The 18,620-nt window shown below is 40.2% G+C and overlaps 1 protein-coding gene across 1 annotated transcript in view; it reads left to right on the forward strand.

The window, feature by feature from the left end:
- Positions 1 to 18,620, forward strand: part of fancm (FA complementation group M) — a 39,569-nt gene that overhangs the window by 20,261 nt on the left and 688 nt on the right. The window contains exons 5-23 of the mRNA XM_034859092.1: positions 807 to 938; positions 1,951 to 2,083; positions 2,204 to 2,296; positions 2,496 to 2,600; positions 3,016 to 3,191; positions 3,412 to 3,618; positions 3,748 to 3,988; positions 4,104 to 4,252; positions 5,304 to 5,468; positions 12,408 to 14,331; positions 14,457 to 14,545; positions 15,080 to 15,148; positions 15,345 to 15,464; positions 16,501 to 16,660; positions 16,790 to 16,896; positions 17,021 to 17,508; positions 17,592 to 17,685; positions 17,857 to 18,211; positions 18,322 to 18,616. Of these exons, the coding sequence (XP_034714983.1) occupies positions 807 to 938; positions 1,951 to 2,083; positions 2,204 to 2,296; positions 2,496 to 2,600; positions 3,016 to 3,191; positions 3,412 to 3,618; positions 3,748 to 3,988; positions 4,104 to 4,252; positions 5,304 to 5,468; positions 12,408 to 14,331; positions 14,457 to 14,545; positions 15,080 to 15,148; positions 15,345 to 15,464; positions 16,501 to 16,660; positions 16,790 to 16,896; positions 17,021 to 17,508; positions 17,592 to 17,685; positions 17,857 to 18,211; positions 18,322 to 18,616 (5,102 nt within the window). The remainder of the gene's footprint in view (positions 1 to 806; positions 939 to 1,950; positions 2,084 to 2,203; positions 2,297 to 2,495; positions 2,601 to 3,015; positions 3,192 to 3,411; positions 3,619 to 3,747; positions 3,989 to 4,103; positions 4,253 to 5,303; positions 5,469 to 12,407; positions 14,332 to 14,456; positions 14,546 to 15,079; positions 15,149 to 15,344; positions 15,465 to 16,500; positions 16,661 to 16,789; positions 16,897 to 17,020; positions 17,509 to 17,591; positions 17,686 to 17,856; positions 18,212 to 18,321; positions 18,617 to 18,620) is intronic.

Here is an 18,620-nt window from a genome sequence, read left to right on the forward strand (position 1 = left end):
ACATGCAGCAAAGGGCCGCAGGTCGGGGCCAAACCGGGCCCGCTGCGTCGAGGAGTAAACCTCTATATATGGCCGCCCGCTCTACCAACTGAGCTATCTGGGCGCCATGTGTGGATGGTTAACATATATGTATAATTCTTAAAGTATAGCATCTGTTATTACTATTAGCCTATTATTACCCTATTGATATTATAAAAACTATGAATACGAAAAAAGTGATGTTTCATAATTTGGCCTACTTTGCACATCACATAAATTAGTTTTTGTTGTCCCCTTTACAACGCAAGCACTAGCAAATCATAACAACTAAATTGACTATCTATTACAGAATCTGAATTGGTCCCAAAGGGCAGAGGCAGCCAACTTCTTTTATCCTGTTTGGTTTCTGGAGCCGCAGTTTTACACAGCTGAAATTGAAATTGTAATGACCCATCCCCCCATTATCTTTAGCCAGAAGGATGAATAGATATCGTTAAAATTGTCCATCTGACAAACTGCCTCCATCTCTCCTTCCATTATAAAGAAAAGGGGCAGGCAGAAAAACGAATCCAACACATTTCAGTGTTAACGTGTCTCCTTTTGAAGAAAGACCTCTATTCAGTCTTATCGAGGTAGTACCTGTGTATCTCAGAGTGATCACAGTTGTGTGTGTGTGTGTGTGTGTGTGTGTGTGTGTGTGTGTGTGTGTGTACTATCCATATTTCTGTCTGCGTGGTGCTTGCTAGTCAGTCTGATGCACCACTTAACACAGGAAACCTATTACTGATGAACTACATATTGTATGTGTTTGCTGCTCTTCCTGCCAGGTGCTGGAGAAATTCATGTCTCGCCTTGTCCAGAACCGGGTGATGGCACACAAAGACCTGCGGACTCTCAGCAAATACCAGATCATCCTCGCCAGGGATCAGTTCCGCAAGAACCCACCACCATGCATCAAGGCATGGAATCTGATCTTTGAATCTTTGGGTGATATTGTGTCATGAACTATGTGATTTAGTATAACATTTTGACATTATATGATACACAGCAAATTAGTTAGGAGTAAAGGGTTATTAGACAACTAAAAAATATAAATGCATGTATCAGTAAATTATATTGTCAGTTAAATAATAGAAATGCTGTGTAAAACAATCTACAGCTAGTATGTAGAGAGTGGTGAAAAATCTGATAAACTGCCTCATCTGATGTCCCCTGAGGTGACACGCACACAAAAACCACCCAATCACCACTCATACCTAAACATACCCATCTCATTATCTTATCAGCATGAGGAAAAATCAAAATGTTGCATGGGGAATATACGGAATATGTCAATGAGTAAATGTGTGCCAAGACCAAAACACTTGAACATGAAAAATAACCAGTAGAAAAGTGAAATAAATTACGTTTTCATTTATTTCATTAAGAAAAGTACAAAGATTTATATTTCATTTAGCATTTGGTTTTAATTATTTAACAAACAACTATTTATTGATACATTTAGTTATTACTAAATTACTAGTATTACTTTTGCTTGTCTCATAACCTTTTACGTCTGCAGCTTCAGGGCTCCTTATAGATGTACCCAAGGCTGTAGAAACTAATCAGTCAGTCAAGCAGTGAGGTTGAGACTGTTTATAAATATGACCCATTCAGAAAGTTGGATTTGTACTTTATTTTTCTTTAAAGCTTTTACAGGAGTGTCTGGTATAGTTGATTGAAAATGAATGGATTTCCTGTCCAAGTTTAGAAATTTCAGATTAGCATGAAAGTGTTTATTTTTAGTATACACACCATTTTAAAAAATAGGCTAAATACATATTTCTAAATGATGCATTAATGCACTTTTAAATACAGTAGAAGCAGTGTAAACCATGGTAGTTACTTTTGAGGCCTTTTTTTATAATTCAAATTCTTACCAGTGGTCTCCTAATGGTTGAATGGACTGACATGCCCTCCTGCTCACTACAGGGTCCGCAGCATGGGATGCTGGAGGGCACCTTTGCCCTCTGCATCACCCTGTACCATGGCTACGAGCTGCTGATGCAGATGGGGCTCCGATCGCTCTTCTTTTACATCCAGGGAATCATGGACGGCTCCAAAGGTTGGTCACCTCCTGGCTTTCAGTGTATTTTGTTGCCTTTCATAACCCAGACACTCAATAACTTGTCTTGTCTGTGAATGATGTTTGATATTTGTATTCTTAATGCTTTGTTTGGCTCAGATATGTCCAGGTCAAGAAATGAATTGCAGAGGACCCCCGCCTTAGTGGACCTTTACCGTGAGATGGAAGCTATGTTTCTAAAGCCATCTGCTGGTACCTAAGAACTTATTCATACCATATTAATCACATCTCTTAGCCTTTCTTGTGTACTTCAAAGAAGCATTATGATGGCGTTTTCTTGATTTTTGTTTTGTTTTTTGTTTTTGTGTGCAGCTATCAAGGTACTTTAAGATATAGCAAGGAACACACAGAGTATCTATTTGACTAAAATCCATTATATTGATACTTGTAGGTCCAGATGAGCCCTTCATTTACGGCCACCCCAAACTGGAGAAACTGGAGGAGGTGGTGTTGCAGCACTTCAGACAGTGGGCTAGGAGCTCAGCAGACAATAATGGTGGTTTACTGTACTTATTATATATTGTACAGAAAGCACATGACACTGTATTAAAGCTATTTAACATTGTTGCCATGCTTACATTAAAGATTCAATGTTGGAGTTTAATAGTGCCGCAGTGTTTCAGGTCTTCAGCTATGAAGATATATTGCATGCAGAGACCCACTGTTCTCCTGAATAAGAAAAAGCAGGAACAATATCCACAGTGCGTTATTTGTTGCAGCATGTTTCAACCCACAGGAGCTAATAATTGAAACCTAGACTATGATGAGAGGAACACTTAACACACTAGATTTGGAGAGGATAACATAACGCAGCATTCCAGTATCTGAATCAAACCGGCATAAGAAACCGGCTCATGGTTACTGAGGGAATTTGTAATCTAATGTTTCTCTTCTGTCACATTAATATCCAGGTTCGGGTCCTCAGGAAGTAAGCACACGTGTGATGATCTTTTCATCATTCCGTGAGAGCGTACAGGAGATCGCAGCCATGTTGAACCGCCATGCTCCGCTGATAAAGGTCATGACCTTTATGGGCCAAGCCTCAGGGAAGGGAGTCAAAGGCTTCACCCAAAAGGAACAACTGGAGGTAGAGTGGTTTATTTTATCATCAAGGGCAGATTAACAACAAGGTGTTTTTGTATATATATAGTGAGTAAAAAAAAAATGCCTTTTTGATAAGAATTAATCAGGGGTAGCTGTGACTCAGGAGGTAGAGCGGGTCGTCTTTAACCATCATCAATTTTTCAAATTCTGATATTAAGTCAAATGAGTTTTACTATGTAAAGCTTTGTTCACTTGGGTTGTAGGTGGTGTTCAGGTTCCGTCAGGGAGGCTTCAACACACTGGTGTCGACCTGTGTCGGCGAGGAGGGGCTGGATATCGGAGATGTGGACCTCATTGTTTGCTTTGATGCGCAGAAGAGTCCCATCCGCCTTGTGCAGCGGATGGGACGTACCGGACGTAAACGGCAGGGACGAATTGTTGTTATCCTGGCTGAGGGACGCGAGGAAAGGGTGAGTGATCTACCAAAGCGAGGAAAAAAGAGCCGGGGACCCTCAACTTAAACGCTTGATGTTCTACCAAATGCACTTAACCCCACACAGATCAACCAAACCACTTATACTAAACTGTGTTTTCCTCAGACCTACAACCAGAGCCAGAGCAACAAGCGCAGCGTGGACAAGTCTATTATCAGCAAAAAAAGCACATTCCACATGTACCCCAACAGTCCCCGCATGCTGCCCGATGGCGTGAACCCCACCCTGCATAAGATGCACATCACCTGTGGGCAGTTTGACCATCGGGAGAGTAGCAGACGATCTGTCAGGGGTCGACGGTCCCACTCTGAGGGACAGGCCTCACTCATCCACCCTCAAAACCTGAGTGAGTAAAAAGGCAGAGGGAGATTTTGTCACAACATAATGGAGAAAGAGAAAAAACAAGGTTTCTTGATTGGAGAAACATGGGTCTTTGATTTTGTGTGTGTCTAATCTGGTAGTTTGGCAGGGCAGGGCAACGTCAGACGGGTTTCTGAGCAGTACTGAATATAACCTCTGGGCGTCCACCATGAGGCTGGATGAACGTGAAGCTCATCCAACCCTGAAACGATCCAATTTCATGACCCTACCGGGTGATCTACCACCTCAGGTTTCTTTTATTTCTTTTCTTGTTCCTTTCTGTCTTTCTTGTGTTGGGCTGAAAAGTAACAGGTAATAAAAGACAGTGAAGATAAAGCTGTTGTGAGCTAGGGTTGGGAATCCCCAGGGGCCCCACAATTTGACATTAGTGTGATTGTAAACATATTGCTATATAATGAAATGTATTACGTTTTTTTTCCAAGTTCAAATTATGTCCCCAAACATCTGTTTTATCTAAAAAAAATTAGGGTTCTGTCTGTTCATCACCAACACGGTTATGAAAACCTGTCATAAATGTTGTAAAACATTGTTAAATATTATATAATAAAAGATTAATACTTGAGGTCGGGGTATTGACACAGTATTTCCATGTAAAATATCCTGACACTATGCTGTATCTACCCCCCCCCATTGTGAGCCCATTTTGAGGCTAGCATACCCATCCACGCCCTGAAACCCACATTTTCTTTTTTTAATAAGACACTTTGATAATGGAAAATAAATAACAACAAAATAAAAAAACATTTTGTCTGTAGTTAACAAAGACAATGTCCCTGCACTGACACAAAACATACAATGTGTTTACTGGAGTGAGTGTAATAACTTTTAATGAAACAAATGTCTTCATATTGCCATTGCATCAAGTTTATTTATATAAACAGATACGTTGGAAGTAGTGAAATTGAATTGAGACCACAGCATCTTGTAGAAAAATGTAAATCCAAATTCTAATCCAAATCCGGATTTTTTATATTTTTTATGTGGACCTCCACAGATTTTGATATTGTACGGAGACATTATTGGTACTGCATCTTAGTAAAATGATGCACTCCCGCTTTTGACATTGCATGGTGGCAGAGACTTTAGACCGATTTGCTGTAATTTCAATTGGCTAACCCCAAGGTTGGAAAGTTATGTGTATAAAAGACACCCATTTTATTCATTAAATGTAATGTGTGCAAGAACCTTGTTATATTCTTCCTATGTGTCTTTTATGAAGGGCTTGAATATATTGTTACTATTTTACTAACACCTTTATTATATAATTTTATGCCCCAAAGGAGGAAGTTTCCAAAAGTGGACCACCGTCCAGAGAGCTATCTTTGTGGGAGTGGAGACACTGGCAGCACAAAGCGCTTCCTACTAATGTTGTTGATCATTCCCTCCGCTGCCACCACTTCATTAAGGTGATGGAGCTCGTAGACAGCATGAGAGAGGAAAATGAGGTAAGAACAGGAATAATGTGTTGCTGTGTATTACTTCGGTGAGCACCAAGACAGAAGCTAATGTAGTCCTACTCTATGGCATTAAGAAGTGTCTCGGCAGCTCAGTGAGTTAATAAGATGAGCATGTAACCAATAATTAAAAGTATATGCCAATTAATCAAAGCTCCTGGTGTTAGGCAAACCGTTCAAAAAAATGCCCTCAAACATATTGCAACCATTTTCTTTAGTTTCATAAAAGAAAGACAGTAGTCTATGTTGAGTTTTTTTGTTGATAGGGAGACCAAGCTTTATAAACTCACCAGGCTGAAAGAAGTCAGCTGAGTTTCATGAGAAGATAAAATTGTGGTTTGTGTTGCATCACTACATTCATTGTTTTGAGCTGGAAGGCAAATTCCTGGAATGATAAACAGGCTCTAGTGAAATCTTGGTGTGAGTTTAAACATTTGAAGAACAAGACTCCTGTTACTGAAATTTGGATTTTGAATATGTGTGGTCCATGATTCCTTCTTCAAACTTGCTGGGCAGGGAAGCAACGATACCCATTAGCAGCATTAGCAGCACCTGTAAGTTTATCTTGTGACGGCGAAACCACGAAAGGCAGTATATTCTGTATGTCCCTTACCGGCAAATGTATTTTAAGAAGCTGCATGAATACGGAGCTTCTACCCCAGTTCATGCAAGTGAAAATGTAAAATGTCAACCCAAAAGAAATACTTGGAATTGATGTTGGTGGTAAATATTCATGAAAAAGGACAAGTTTGTGAATGGGCAACACCAATTTTGATAATGAACAACTAAAAACGTTACACACTGGATCTTTAAATATCTTCCAATATCCATCTACTCAATGAATTGAAAAATATACCGGTACAATAGCCTTAACAGTGAAAATTTGAAATTGCATTTTTCAATTTAAACAAATGAAACAAGACTGTGTATCACCTTCATAGCCATTGACTCTTGAGGGATACAAATTGCACTGTAAGAAAAAAACTGAATTATTATTTTTCTTATTATTATTTGGGGGGTCTTAGGAATATTTTGGGGTAGCTTTAACCCCCTAAAATAGGCCTGACAATGTCCCTGCATATCAGGAAGTTCATCAGATCAGAAAGTGCTGTGTGTTTGTATGGTGCGGTTTCATGAGCAATACCAGTCAGGTAATTTAGCCACCTTTTTGCCCTCCCAGGCCGTTTCCATTTTACCAATCCTTTTCATTATCCCTTAAAAATGTTGGTTTTAAGAATGTACCAGGCCATCTGCTATTTCACAAGATTGTATGATCAATTACAGCCCTGAATTTCTCCAAATCCTTGAAATTAGGTCAGAGATTATGTTAAAACTGGCTATTAGCTGAGCCAACAAGTACCTACCTTTTTTCTTCCCCCACAGGGTTTTCACCATACTAATCAGCCCACCATTAAAAAATAAACTGGATTACAGCGCAAAATGGCAGCTAATGTCTCACATGCCTTCTTGAGTGAATTCAGGTCATACAATACAGAGCGAACAAAAGCTGACTTTAATTAACATTTGAGTAAAAAAAATGTACTACAACATTAATCACCCTCCAAAAGTAAAAAGAAAAAAAAAAGGAGAAAAAAAAGAAACTGTGTACAACACAAAGTCCATAAGCCTGAACAGTGTGGTGCAGTTCCTGTTTTATTTTTATTTGTTTTTGCCGGAGGCATGTCACAGTCTGTTTGGCTCAGTGTGCTGCATCATAAATCATGGTTCTTGTTCTAGCAGTCTTTCTTCAGGGCGTTCAGTTTATTTTCCAGCAGGTAGAGATGCATGCTAACAGGTGTGTGTGTGTGTGTGTGTGTGTGTGTGTGTGTGTGTGTGTGTGTGTGTGTGTGTGATATATATATATATATATATATACCGTATATGTATGATGAAGCTACATTAAAATTACTTTATATACTGTTGGGTAGTTTAATAATTTTTTATAATTCTAAAACAAATTTTTATGGGAAATCTCAATCTAGAGGTACAGTGGTAAAAAGTATATTTTATATTAAGTATATTATACAAAATTTTTGAATGTAGTGATATAGAAGTAGGAAGTACAAGAAATTCAAACACACCTAAGAAGAAGTACATAAGTACAGTTCTTGAAACAGAATATATCATATACCAGTCTTTTTTTATTTCATTCAAGTCAGTGCTGTAGTATGTGCCTAACTCTTTAAACAAAGACTCCATAGCTTATTTTCCATTCAATTAACATTTGTTTTTAATGTTGAGGTACTGCTAAGACTGAAAACAAGAAGTAATTAGTTCATAATTCATTCATCATTTCCAAGAAAATGATTGAATAAAAGTAGAATAAAAAAGCAAGTCTGTTTTTATTTGTTTTTCTTATAATTTAGTTTTTCCCAAATCCACAAAGAAGTTTTTTAAGTCCACAAAGCATTTTTCTCTCTCCCTGTTTTTTCATTTACTTTGACCGTTTTACTAATTTGATAAACAGTAACGCTCCATTTAGTGATGATGATTTTAAAAGATTAAAGTGTGTCTTCTGTGTGTCCGATGGAGTTTTTACTCTAGTGCATTATCACTTTGTGCAAACAGATGTGTTTCTATAACCACACAAGCAGCCTCTCTTCCAGCCATGTTCTACACTCCTCTTTAGTCCGTGAGGATAACCTTAGTCGAGGCTTCCTTGCGTGTCCTAAAGAGAGGCCATCTTACCAAAAAATAAAGCACCTTCTGAAAGTCAAAACTTTATATATATATTTTTTTATAAATCTTGCCCACACATATCTTCCTCCCCTTTATAGCCTTGCACTCAAGGAACCATTCATCTAATTTAAGCCCTTTTTGGTCTGCTGTGTTTGTTACTGCGCTGCCTCTTTCTCTGTATGATGAGGAGGCACAGGGCAGGCTGGCCCCCTCTCCAGTGATTATGTAACGCTTCTCTGAACGGTTACATAACGCCAGGAAGCTGGAAGTAGGTTGAGCAGTGATGACCTACATGTTTAGCGTGCTGGGCTGAGGAGGTGAGAGTGGGTGATCAAAGAAAAAAGATGACAAAGACAAATAAAAAACAGTTAAAATGGAATTAAAGTGACACTAAAAGGTGACACCAAATTATCAATTAACATTAAAAAATAGATTATTAATTTATTGCTGATTAGCATATGTGGTTTTTTGAATGGTTTAAGTTTGATGGTGCTTGAGTTAGAAAGTGCAAGACATTTCCAGTATTTCACAGCATACCATGGCTTTAACATGAATGCTTTAACTTTTAATTTTGCAAATATGTAACAGAGACAGAAGCTTTGGCTTCATTTACATTACATTTATTTTGTGTTATCTCACATATTCTTGCTTATTGTTGTTTGAACGTTTTCAGGCTCGACATTGTTGATAATTGACAGAGAGGAGTTTTCACTTTGCTGCTTCCTTCATTATCCAGTCTAAAACCCTGTAATCGTTGAGCATCCACAGCTCTCTCTCTCTCTCTCTCTCTCTCTCTCTCTCTCTCTCTCTCTCTCTCTGTCTGTCTGTCTGTCTGTCTGTCTGTCTGTACACATCATTAAGTTTATTTTGGTCTGTGACTCTGATCTCTCGATCTAGAGACTTGATCATTATTTAATTGCGTGTCAGGGGTGAAGGTTAATTCACCTGTGTGAATGCAGTTCTAGTCATTATTTTTCTGAAAGGGTGTCAAAGCTCACTAGAAACAAGATATTCAAAATATCTATTTTATCGATTGAACAGTAAATATCAAGTGAACTCAAGATGAAAGCATAACAAATGCTCTTATAAGAACACACTCTCATGCATACAGTTTAAGCGGTGGTGGAAGCCTTTGGTCCGATCATTCAGATCTCACCCCTCTCTTTCAGTTTGATGATGTGTGGACTGATTAACTACAGGGTGTAACTATCCTCATCATTGTTTCAGTCGTTAATTAAGAGCAATTTGCTTGCTATACATTTTGAATTGTCACAAAGGTGAAAAAGCACAGGTCTTACAAATAATATTACGATGCTTCTGTTATATTAAATTGTCCCAGAAGGGAAAAGTCCTGACAGTGGGACAGCCCCACTGCTGTCTCTTCAAAACTGAATTACAGGTGTTCTATTACACAAAGTTATTCTCGACAACCACTAAGTCTAAGTTATTTCTATTTTCTTACGCTGTTGTATTAGTTAGATTAATAATGATAAGAAACACAGGTGTAAGAGATAATTGGTATATAATACATTCAACATTTCCAGGAAAATAATCAAATAAAATAGATTTAAAATTATTGTATATTTTAGTTGTTTTCCAACCCGCTAATACATTTTTACTTAGTTCAAAGTGGTCCATAAAGTTAGAATTGGTAAATATTTCCAATTTATTGCTTGAAATAGCCTTTACACCCTGACAGCAATAAATAACTTATGGGCTCTGAAAATGGAGCAAAAAAAATCCGTCATCTGCAGCTGCTGACCTCCCTAATGCAGTAAAACTGCAAATTTTAGCATAGCCTTTTGTTGTGGCCAGCCTAAGGCACACCTGTGCAACAATCATGCTATCTAATCAGCATGTTGACACGCCACACCTTTAAGGAGAATGGATTGTCCCGGCAAAGGAGAAGTGCTCACTAAAACAGGTTTAGACAGATTTGTGACCTATTTGAGAGAAATAAGCCTTTCGTGTAGATAGAAAAAGTCTTAGATCTTTGAGTTTGGCTAAAGAAGAAGGGGGGCAAAAACTAAATTGTTGCATTCATGATTTTGTTCAGTATATAGGTGAAAACTGGCCTATATTTTTTATTTATGGTCAACTAAAAAAAATCAAGATTTTTTTTATCTCAAGATTATTATTAATTGCATAGTGAATGCCAGTAAGTTACATGGTCGAAAGATACAGATTGAGACTTTAAAAAAATAATACAAATAATATTTTGATAATATAATATCAAACTGATCAATAATAAACATACAAATTCTAATATTCTTCTTTTGATATTCTAAAACATGATTTGTTGACAATGTTAACACAGCCCTATAAACTCTTCTTGATTTATTTCATACAGGAAAACACCATTGATTGAATTTGATTGAATATTTGTATTGTATTAATTTTGGAAATAGGTGACATGTTTTTGTCGGTGGAGAACCTGCTTAATGAAAGAATTTAGCCCTCATTGAAAACTGTGGATTGTTGAAGTGATAATAACAGCTCTCAATCTGAGCGTGACATCTGCAAGCTGTCTATTGTTTGCCTCCAGTTTGTCTAGTTAAAAGCTTAAGGTGTGACAGAGTAATTGGTCAGGTGTCGTCATTCTTTTTAATTACTGGTGGAGTAATTACCAGTGTAAATGATCTCCAGACTTTACAATGGCTTACTGCCACTATGTGCCTTCTTGTGGGAGATGAACACGACAGGATCAAAATGGCATGCTGAATAGGTGCAATGGATATGAGAGTGAACAACTAAAAACCTCAAATGACTCACTGCCCTTCATACTGGCTCCATGTCAGAAAGTAGAAACCTGCGGATTGAGACTCAAAATCTTTCAGGTCATTCAGCCACATATTGAGAACGAAAACACTGTTTCTGCAATTACTCAAACCCACCTAATTGTGCTGGTTCAGATGCACACACTACGCTCAAAAGTCAAAATGTACACAAAGAAAATGCTGCTTGCTGAATCTGTTGGTCGTTCCACTACTTTGTTCTAGACTGAAACTCCAACTATTAGATGGATTGCTGTGACATTTTGTAGACATTTGTTGTCCCCAGAGGATCTGTCCTACAGACATTTGGGATCCTCTTTAATTTAGTGTGTTTTTTTACTGACTGCAGTGACTGAGTATAGACAGTTAAATAACCAAGAGGATAAATTTAAAGCATGACTTAACTACCCCAGGTCAGCAGTAGACAGTTTGTTTGATTTTAAAGATACCCACAGTATATCTTGGAGTAAATTGAGTTAGTGTTAAAAGCATTTCTAATAAAAAGAGAAACAACAGTTTCACATTCAATGCTTCGACACTGACTTGAAAGGGTGGTGCAGTAGGTAAGTGACGCCATAAAGTACTTCTACACTTAGTGACCTGTTTGTGTAAAGACACACCAGGGTCTTACCAACTCCATCTGGATCAAAAGGCTCGTGTTATCTGTGCAAAGGGCATAAATAAAGCTTAGTCATCTGCACCAATGCGCATTTTTATAACGAAATAAAGGGGGGGGGACAGGGATTTTTTCAATTAAAGAAAATTCATTAAAGAAAATTCTAAAACTATTTCTTTACTGTAAGATGGTCTTTAATGCACCGGTTCCCATATTTAACAACACTGAGTGCCATTTGTTCCCATTCAAATCATTCCCACTCTATTGAGTGTGAAGCTTCATTTAATACAGTGACATAAGGTCTCCTCTCATCTAGGTTCATTGTTCAATGAGCATCTTCAGCCTGCTAGTCACAGGTTTGATGGCACCCTATCAGTCCCATTAGGATACCACTCTAGATGAATCACTTCCAGGTCATTTGGCTTGCACAGGTGATAGGTGATGGATGATTAAGATGTGCGTATGAACTTGTGCGTTAGATACAAATAGAAATGGATTAAGGAAAGGGGGGAAATATTTTAATTTTGGGCTAATTGTTTTTGGTATTGTCCTAATTGTGACACAAGGCGTCCCTGTGTCTGTCTTCCCAGATGTTTCAGAAAAATAAATACATTGGAAACGTTACATCAGATGTTCGTGTGTGCTCTATGTGTTGTTGCAATGTGACAACTCTTCATAGGGACTTCCTGTTTAGATTACCGTATGAGCAGGAAATAACATGCTGTTTGATTGGTGAACTGGCCGCCCTCAGTGTGACGTAAATGGGTTGGCTTGTGCAAAGGTCGATTACTGCTCCTTGACATTGGTTCTCCTCCTGAAGGATATTTCTTATACAATTCTTTTGTGTCTGTTTGTATTCAGGGGGAGTGTGGTTATGAACAGGAGCTTATTCCTTACCTCCACAAAGCGGAGGCTGTTGGCCATGTGAAGAAAAGGCAGAAGAAACAGAAAGGCACAAAGACCTGCACTACAACTACCAACAACAAAGCCAAACCGTCTCACTCAACGCTGTCTGATCTGGAATGCATTGACGATGAAAGAGACTGGGAAAAGACACTCGGAAAGAACACAGTTTCCACATTTGCTGAGGCAAATCAAAGCCGTCCTGTTGAACATGATACTGAGGCGCCTTATGATATCATCACTGATCACCCAGGACCTGAGGCAATTTGTCATCTTCTGTCTAACAATAACTGTCCAGAAACTGACATGGACGATGAATATGCCGTTATTAATGAGGATGTCGTAGAGTCAGAGCACACCGTTTCAGACAAAATCACACAATGTATTACAAAAGTTGATGAAGAGGAAGATGTTGAACTTCAAGCCATGTTCTACCTCCCTAAATGGGATTCAGCACCTCCTCCCTCCTTTGCTAAATTTGTCCCAGGAAGAGAGCAGAGTCTCCAGGTTATCCTTGCCAACGTGGCAGAGCTCCTGTCCCGATCGCCACCGTCACCGACTGTAGATTTAGAGTCCCACATGGATGCTCCATCACTTCCTTCCTCTCCTCAGAGGCCTCATCAGCCATTTCAGGTCAACTTTACCCTGGATGTAGATGATAACGATGACGATGATGAAATGATAAGTTGCCAAGACGATAGCCCCCTGAGGGCGGACACAGACAAGCCTCCAGTTGTTAAAGAGGATAGTAAAATGTATCATGAATGGCCTCATCGGGATGAGCAGCAGATCGTCAGCTGGGGCAGCAAAGCAGCAAATAGTCCGACCTGGGATGAAGTTTTTGGGGAGAAAGAGGGGAATGACAATCATGAAGATAATAGCAGAGAGACAAGCAATTACAAGGGAATGAACAGTAAGAATGATGGCACAGCAGAGGAAAAAGAGAGTTGTTTGGACGATGTTAGGAATGAGGAAATGCCTGCCTTAACACATGGAGGTGGGAAAGACGACTCTCAGTGCAGAGCTCACATGGACGTGAGCATGGATCTGTTTGGGGATGACGAGGCCTTCTTGCAGATCACCATCCCGGACATCTCCACTCCTGGCATCACAGCCAGAACATCCTCAAGTGCCGGAGACATTGCTAATAGCACTAAAAAGATGTCCAATGCTTCACACTCGCATACCCCAACAAACCCATTTAAAACTATGCACACAATTGGTAGATTAAACACAGCGCACACAGATGATTTAGCACACACAACGCACATAACTCATACTCCACATGCCAAGCTGATAACTCAGAGCGCAAATACCCATAGCACTGCAGAGACTAAACGCACAGCAGCACCAAGTGAACCTGCAACAGGCAAATCAAAAACGGACATGGCAATTACAGCTCATTGTAAATCTCCCACAATTCCACAAAACACTGAGTCAATTGACAGCTCCCACAACTACCTCTCTGTCAACTTTGACCTCGGCTATTCACTTGAGGATTCTGATGAAGCGGAAGAAGAGGCTGTTCCTGCTCCATGTATGTTGACCTCTCCACAGCCTAAAAAGCAGGCTGACTCTACAGCGTCTTTTCCAGCCGTCTCCAACTCTTCGACTCCCTACAGCTTCCATAGACAGAGAATGCCTCCGCAGTCCAATGGATCCAGGTTATCTACACCAAAACTGTTGTCAGGGCAGAGGAGGACAGAGGCGTCCTCTCCTCTGGCTCTGCCTTTGGTGTCTAAAGGGGGTGAACTACCATCTCCAATCCCATCACAAGGAGTCAGGCGGATGCTCATGCCTGGCTACAACGGGCCTCACACCCCGTCTTCAGTCCCCAGCTTAAAACGGAGACGACTGGAGGAGAACTCCCCTCCTCATCCAGGTTGGTAAAAAATAGAATTTCTAAACATCAAATTTGATTTGGTTTACTTTGTTTTGCCCTGCTCCATTTTTCAACCTGCTGTCGAGATCTCTGCCTGTTGCTTTCTGACTTACCTTCTTTGTTAGGGGAGTGCGACAGTGACAGTGAGGATGAAGTCTTGGTTCATAAAAGAAGACATCAGAACAAGGTCAAACTCTTGTCATCCCCAGAAGTGGTGAGCAAGGCCGGTTGATAATAGAGCTGCAACTATAATGACTATTTGTTTTATTAATTTATGAATCTGCTGATGTTTTTGGATTATATCACTTGTTCTATAGAATGTCAGAAAAGCGAGAAATGTCTTGTTGTGTCCCGAACATCAATCCAAAACCAAAAGATATTCAGTTTACTCTCACAGAAGAGTAAGAACCAGAAAATATTCACCTAAACAAGTAATCAGTTCTCAAAATGGCTGCTGATTGATTTTCTATTTAAAAATTCGCTAATCTTTTTCTTTTATAAAATGAATGAGATACAAATAGTCTATGTTGTGGTACAAAAACAACGACCAAGACAGGAAATATCTGATTCAGATGGCTCAGGCTGCAGTTGTCATGGCAACCAGCTTGGAGGCAGTTTAAGCATTTGTAGCTGAAATGTCTTGGCAAAACATATATTGATAAATCTCTATGAGAATCACATAACCTGCACTTTTTACATGTAGTGTGTGTGTATATATGTGAAATGTAAAATGTATTGTCTCTGCTAGTCAAAGCTCTCCAGTGATGTGGACTCCCCGGTGGTTGTGAAGAGGAAACGCACAGTTGCTCTTAATACTGTAAGATTCCTTTCATTTGCAGTAAATTATACCACATGGTTCAATGTATTCAACACATTGGATTTGATATACTACTTTCACTCAATGGATTGCTTTTAATAATTCCCTCAAGATCTAATGGTTTGATAAAATGCAACTTCATGAACCATTAATGTGTACGGCATTTGACGAGCTAGTTCTTCTCCTTTGTCTCCAGTCAGATGAAATGCAGGGCGAAGGTGTTTCTGATGATGATTTCCAGAGTGAATCTGGGTTCACGCGCAGAGCCACATCCCACGGGGCCGAGAGGCAACGAGTCCAACGGGGCAAAGCCAAGGTCTGTGTAACAGAAGATGGCTCTGCAAACCCATCTGAATCTGAAGCGTATCATTTATTTCTCATGTTTTTATGTCACAGCATGCAATGAACGCCACCTGTGTAGATTCAAACACAGCTTTTAGTTTTTTTGGTTGGTGGAAAAATGTAAACGTGTGTTACTTTTTGTCATTGCTACAGAGTTGCGAGGGCAGAAACTTGATTATAATGTATATCATTTTTAGTAAATCTTATCTATTTTTTTTGAAAATCTTAGCCCCATTCTCCTATGTTTGATCTTTATATCTGGAATAACTGATTGGTTTTCGGACCACCTGGTGGGAGCCGAAACAAGTTATGAACACAACATTGACATATTATCTATCACCTTTGACGTTGATATGGCAAACATATATACAGTACACATCCAGCAGTTGTGGAGCAACATTATCATTCATTTACAGTTGTCTTTCTGGCCACCTGATGAATGTCAGTCCAATATCATGCCATTTATAGCCAGGGATATCTCTGTTTGTGGTGTCTACCGATTCCTCAGGGAAGTATTTTTAGCTATTTAATGCTCCACCATGTCACTTTAGTAGTCTGCCGTTACAGGTTGTGTACAGTGGGTTTTAGGAGTTTTTACATTGAACATATCGGCCTGCTGCGGAGTAAACCCCAACAGTAAAGTTGTGGGGTGAACAGCTAAACAACGAGCTGAAACTCACTATAGATTTGTACAGCTGAGGGGAGCTGCAGGTTGGAGTGGTAATTCTCAGGTTCATCACTACAAGCGACCCCTTTCACATTGTCACATTGTAATTTGACACATTATTATATTAAACATATTAATTATATAGCCCCTTTAAAAACACATAAAAGTAGCTGCTGCTGGTTGTCTCCTTCATTCAAATTACAATCATAAAACATTTCAGACCTGTTTTACATCCGTCTGAAAAAGACACCTCCTACTTACACATAAATGTCAGGTTTATAAATATTTGTCAGACACCTTCAGCATCCATCAACCTTGACATTTTCCATTGTTCCTCTCTCAGCAGCCCGTATGTCGAAAAGGGCGCCAGTTCCTGGATGAAGAAGCAGAGCTGTCGGAGGAGGGGGCAGCCGTGTCATCTGATGAAGAGGATGAAGAAGAACAGAACCATTCTCTTGAAGGCTTTGTGGTTGACAACACACACTTCTCACAGGGACTGAATGGTACGATTTTTATTGTACCTTCAGTGGATTATATTTCAAATCTAATCTCAATCTAATTCACTGAGTTAAAGTAAGATGAAGGAATTATGCCATACTATTACATTTTCTGTTTGTGTCCGTCTATGACAGACTCAGAAATGCAATGTGTCTACCTGAAGTCAGTGAAAAGCCCTGCAGTCCAGGGAAAGTTCAAAATGTCCTACAGAAATCATCACAACATGGACATATTTTCTCAGGTATATAGTATATTTTATTCCTATCTTTTTTTTTTACTCAGTGTAAATAAAAAATACAAAGTGGTTTAGTTAACTTTTAGTCTAATTGTTGACTCCAGTCCATGTTTTCAATGTTGGCTCCCAGGTGCCTGAGATGGATGAAACATATGCTGAGGATAGCTTTGTGGTGGGAAGCGAGGTAGAAGAGGTGGGGAGCAGTGAAGAGGAAGCTGAAGACATTGAAGACATGCCCGAGGACTCGTATGTGGAGGGGCGGAGGCAGTATGCCACCAGACGGCGTGTTTTCCTGCACAAAGCCAGAGTCGGGGCCGGAGGTAAGCCTACAGCTGGATCTGCACCAGAGCAGAGAGCTGGGGTGAAAACCAAGCTTGCCCGTGTCATACGCATTGATGATTCTAGTGAGGAGGAGACAGAGGAAGTTGGCAAAAAGAAAAGTCACACAACAGGAGGGGGTGTAGGTGTTCCCTTGTGGCCAAAAGCGGTACAGCCGAAGCCCAGCAGGCTGCAGCAGCAGAAACCCACTGCCTCATTGTCTTCATCCATAGCATCCAAGGTCTCATTGCTGAGCAGGGCACAGAGGTGCTCAGTGAGTGAGGACCAGGAAAAGGAGAGGTAAAGAAATTCTCATATTGTGGCACACAAACACAAACAACCACATCAACCACTAGACCCACTATCCTTTTCTTTCTCCAAAGGTGTCGCCAAAGGTTAGAAAATCAGCATTTGCTCTCTGATGAACTAGACTTTGCTGAGTCAGAGTTGCTGTTATCCTGCAAGAAACAACCCCAGGTACGAGCAAAGAGGACACATGTACATTCCTGTCCAAAGGGTCATACTGTATCAGTAAAAGTAAGACGTAGAAAGAATGGACGCTGGGTTGTTAAACAAGATACATGGTCCCATAAACATACATGTAAGACAGTTAATCTTTGAATAAACTACATTGAGGTTTTCCTCTAGGTCCAGGCACTCCCTGCCACCTCCTCGGTTCCACAGACGTCCTCCGCACAGGATTCATCAATCCGTGAGCCCCCGGCTCCATCCAGGCCTGTTTGCATCCTGGTGGACAGTCGCTGCATCAGTAGTGGAGTGGAGCTGATGACCAGCCTCCGTCAGCGCCACGCAGCCACTGTTCACATTTGCTCACTGGACGGCAGCTACTTCATTGTCAGCAACCGCATGGCAGTGGATAGGCTCAGCCAATCAGACCTGGCCGCGATGCAGAACCGGAAGCGCTTGGCGGAAAGATTGAACAGCTTGCAAGGATTGTTTGAGCGCGTTTGTCTGATAGTGGAGAAGGACCGAACCAAGCCAGGTTAGTCAGTCTGTTGATTTGATGACTTAATAACGAGGTCAATTTAGTTGAAGAAGTTTTCACTACAATTTAATTTACTTTGTTCTTTATGATAATTGTCACGGTCACAGGCGAGGCGTCCCGTCCGTTTCAGAGGACACGTCACTACGACAGCACTTTGACAGCACTGGTGCGTACCGGGGTGCGCTTGCTGTGGAGTGATGGTGCTGAAGTGAGTGCCGGCTTGCTGGCGGACCTGGCACGGCTGGAGCAGCGTAAAGGTCAGGGCATCGCTGTCCCGCTGGAGGTCAAAGGGCAGCAGAGGCAGCAGGCCCTGCAACTCTACCTGGGCCTGCCCTCCGTCAGCTACGTCCATGCCCTCAGCATGAGCCACAACTTCAGGTCAATTGCTCAACTCATAAACAGGTAA

This window comes from Etheostoma cragini, chromosome 20, assembly GCF_013103735.1.
Source record: "Etheostoma cragini isolate CJK2018 chromosome 20, CSU_Ecrag_1.0, whole genome shotgun sequence".
Classification (NCBI taxonomy): Eukaryota; Metazoa; Chordata; class Actinopteri; order Perciformes; family Percidae; genus Etheostoma; species Etheostoma cragini.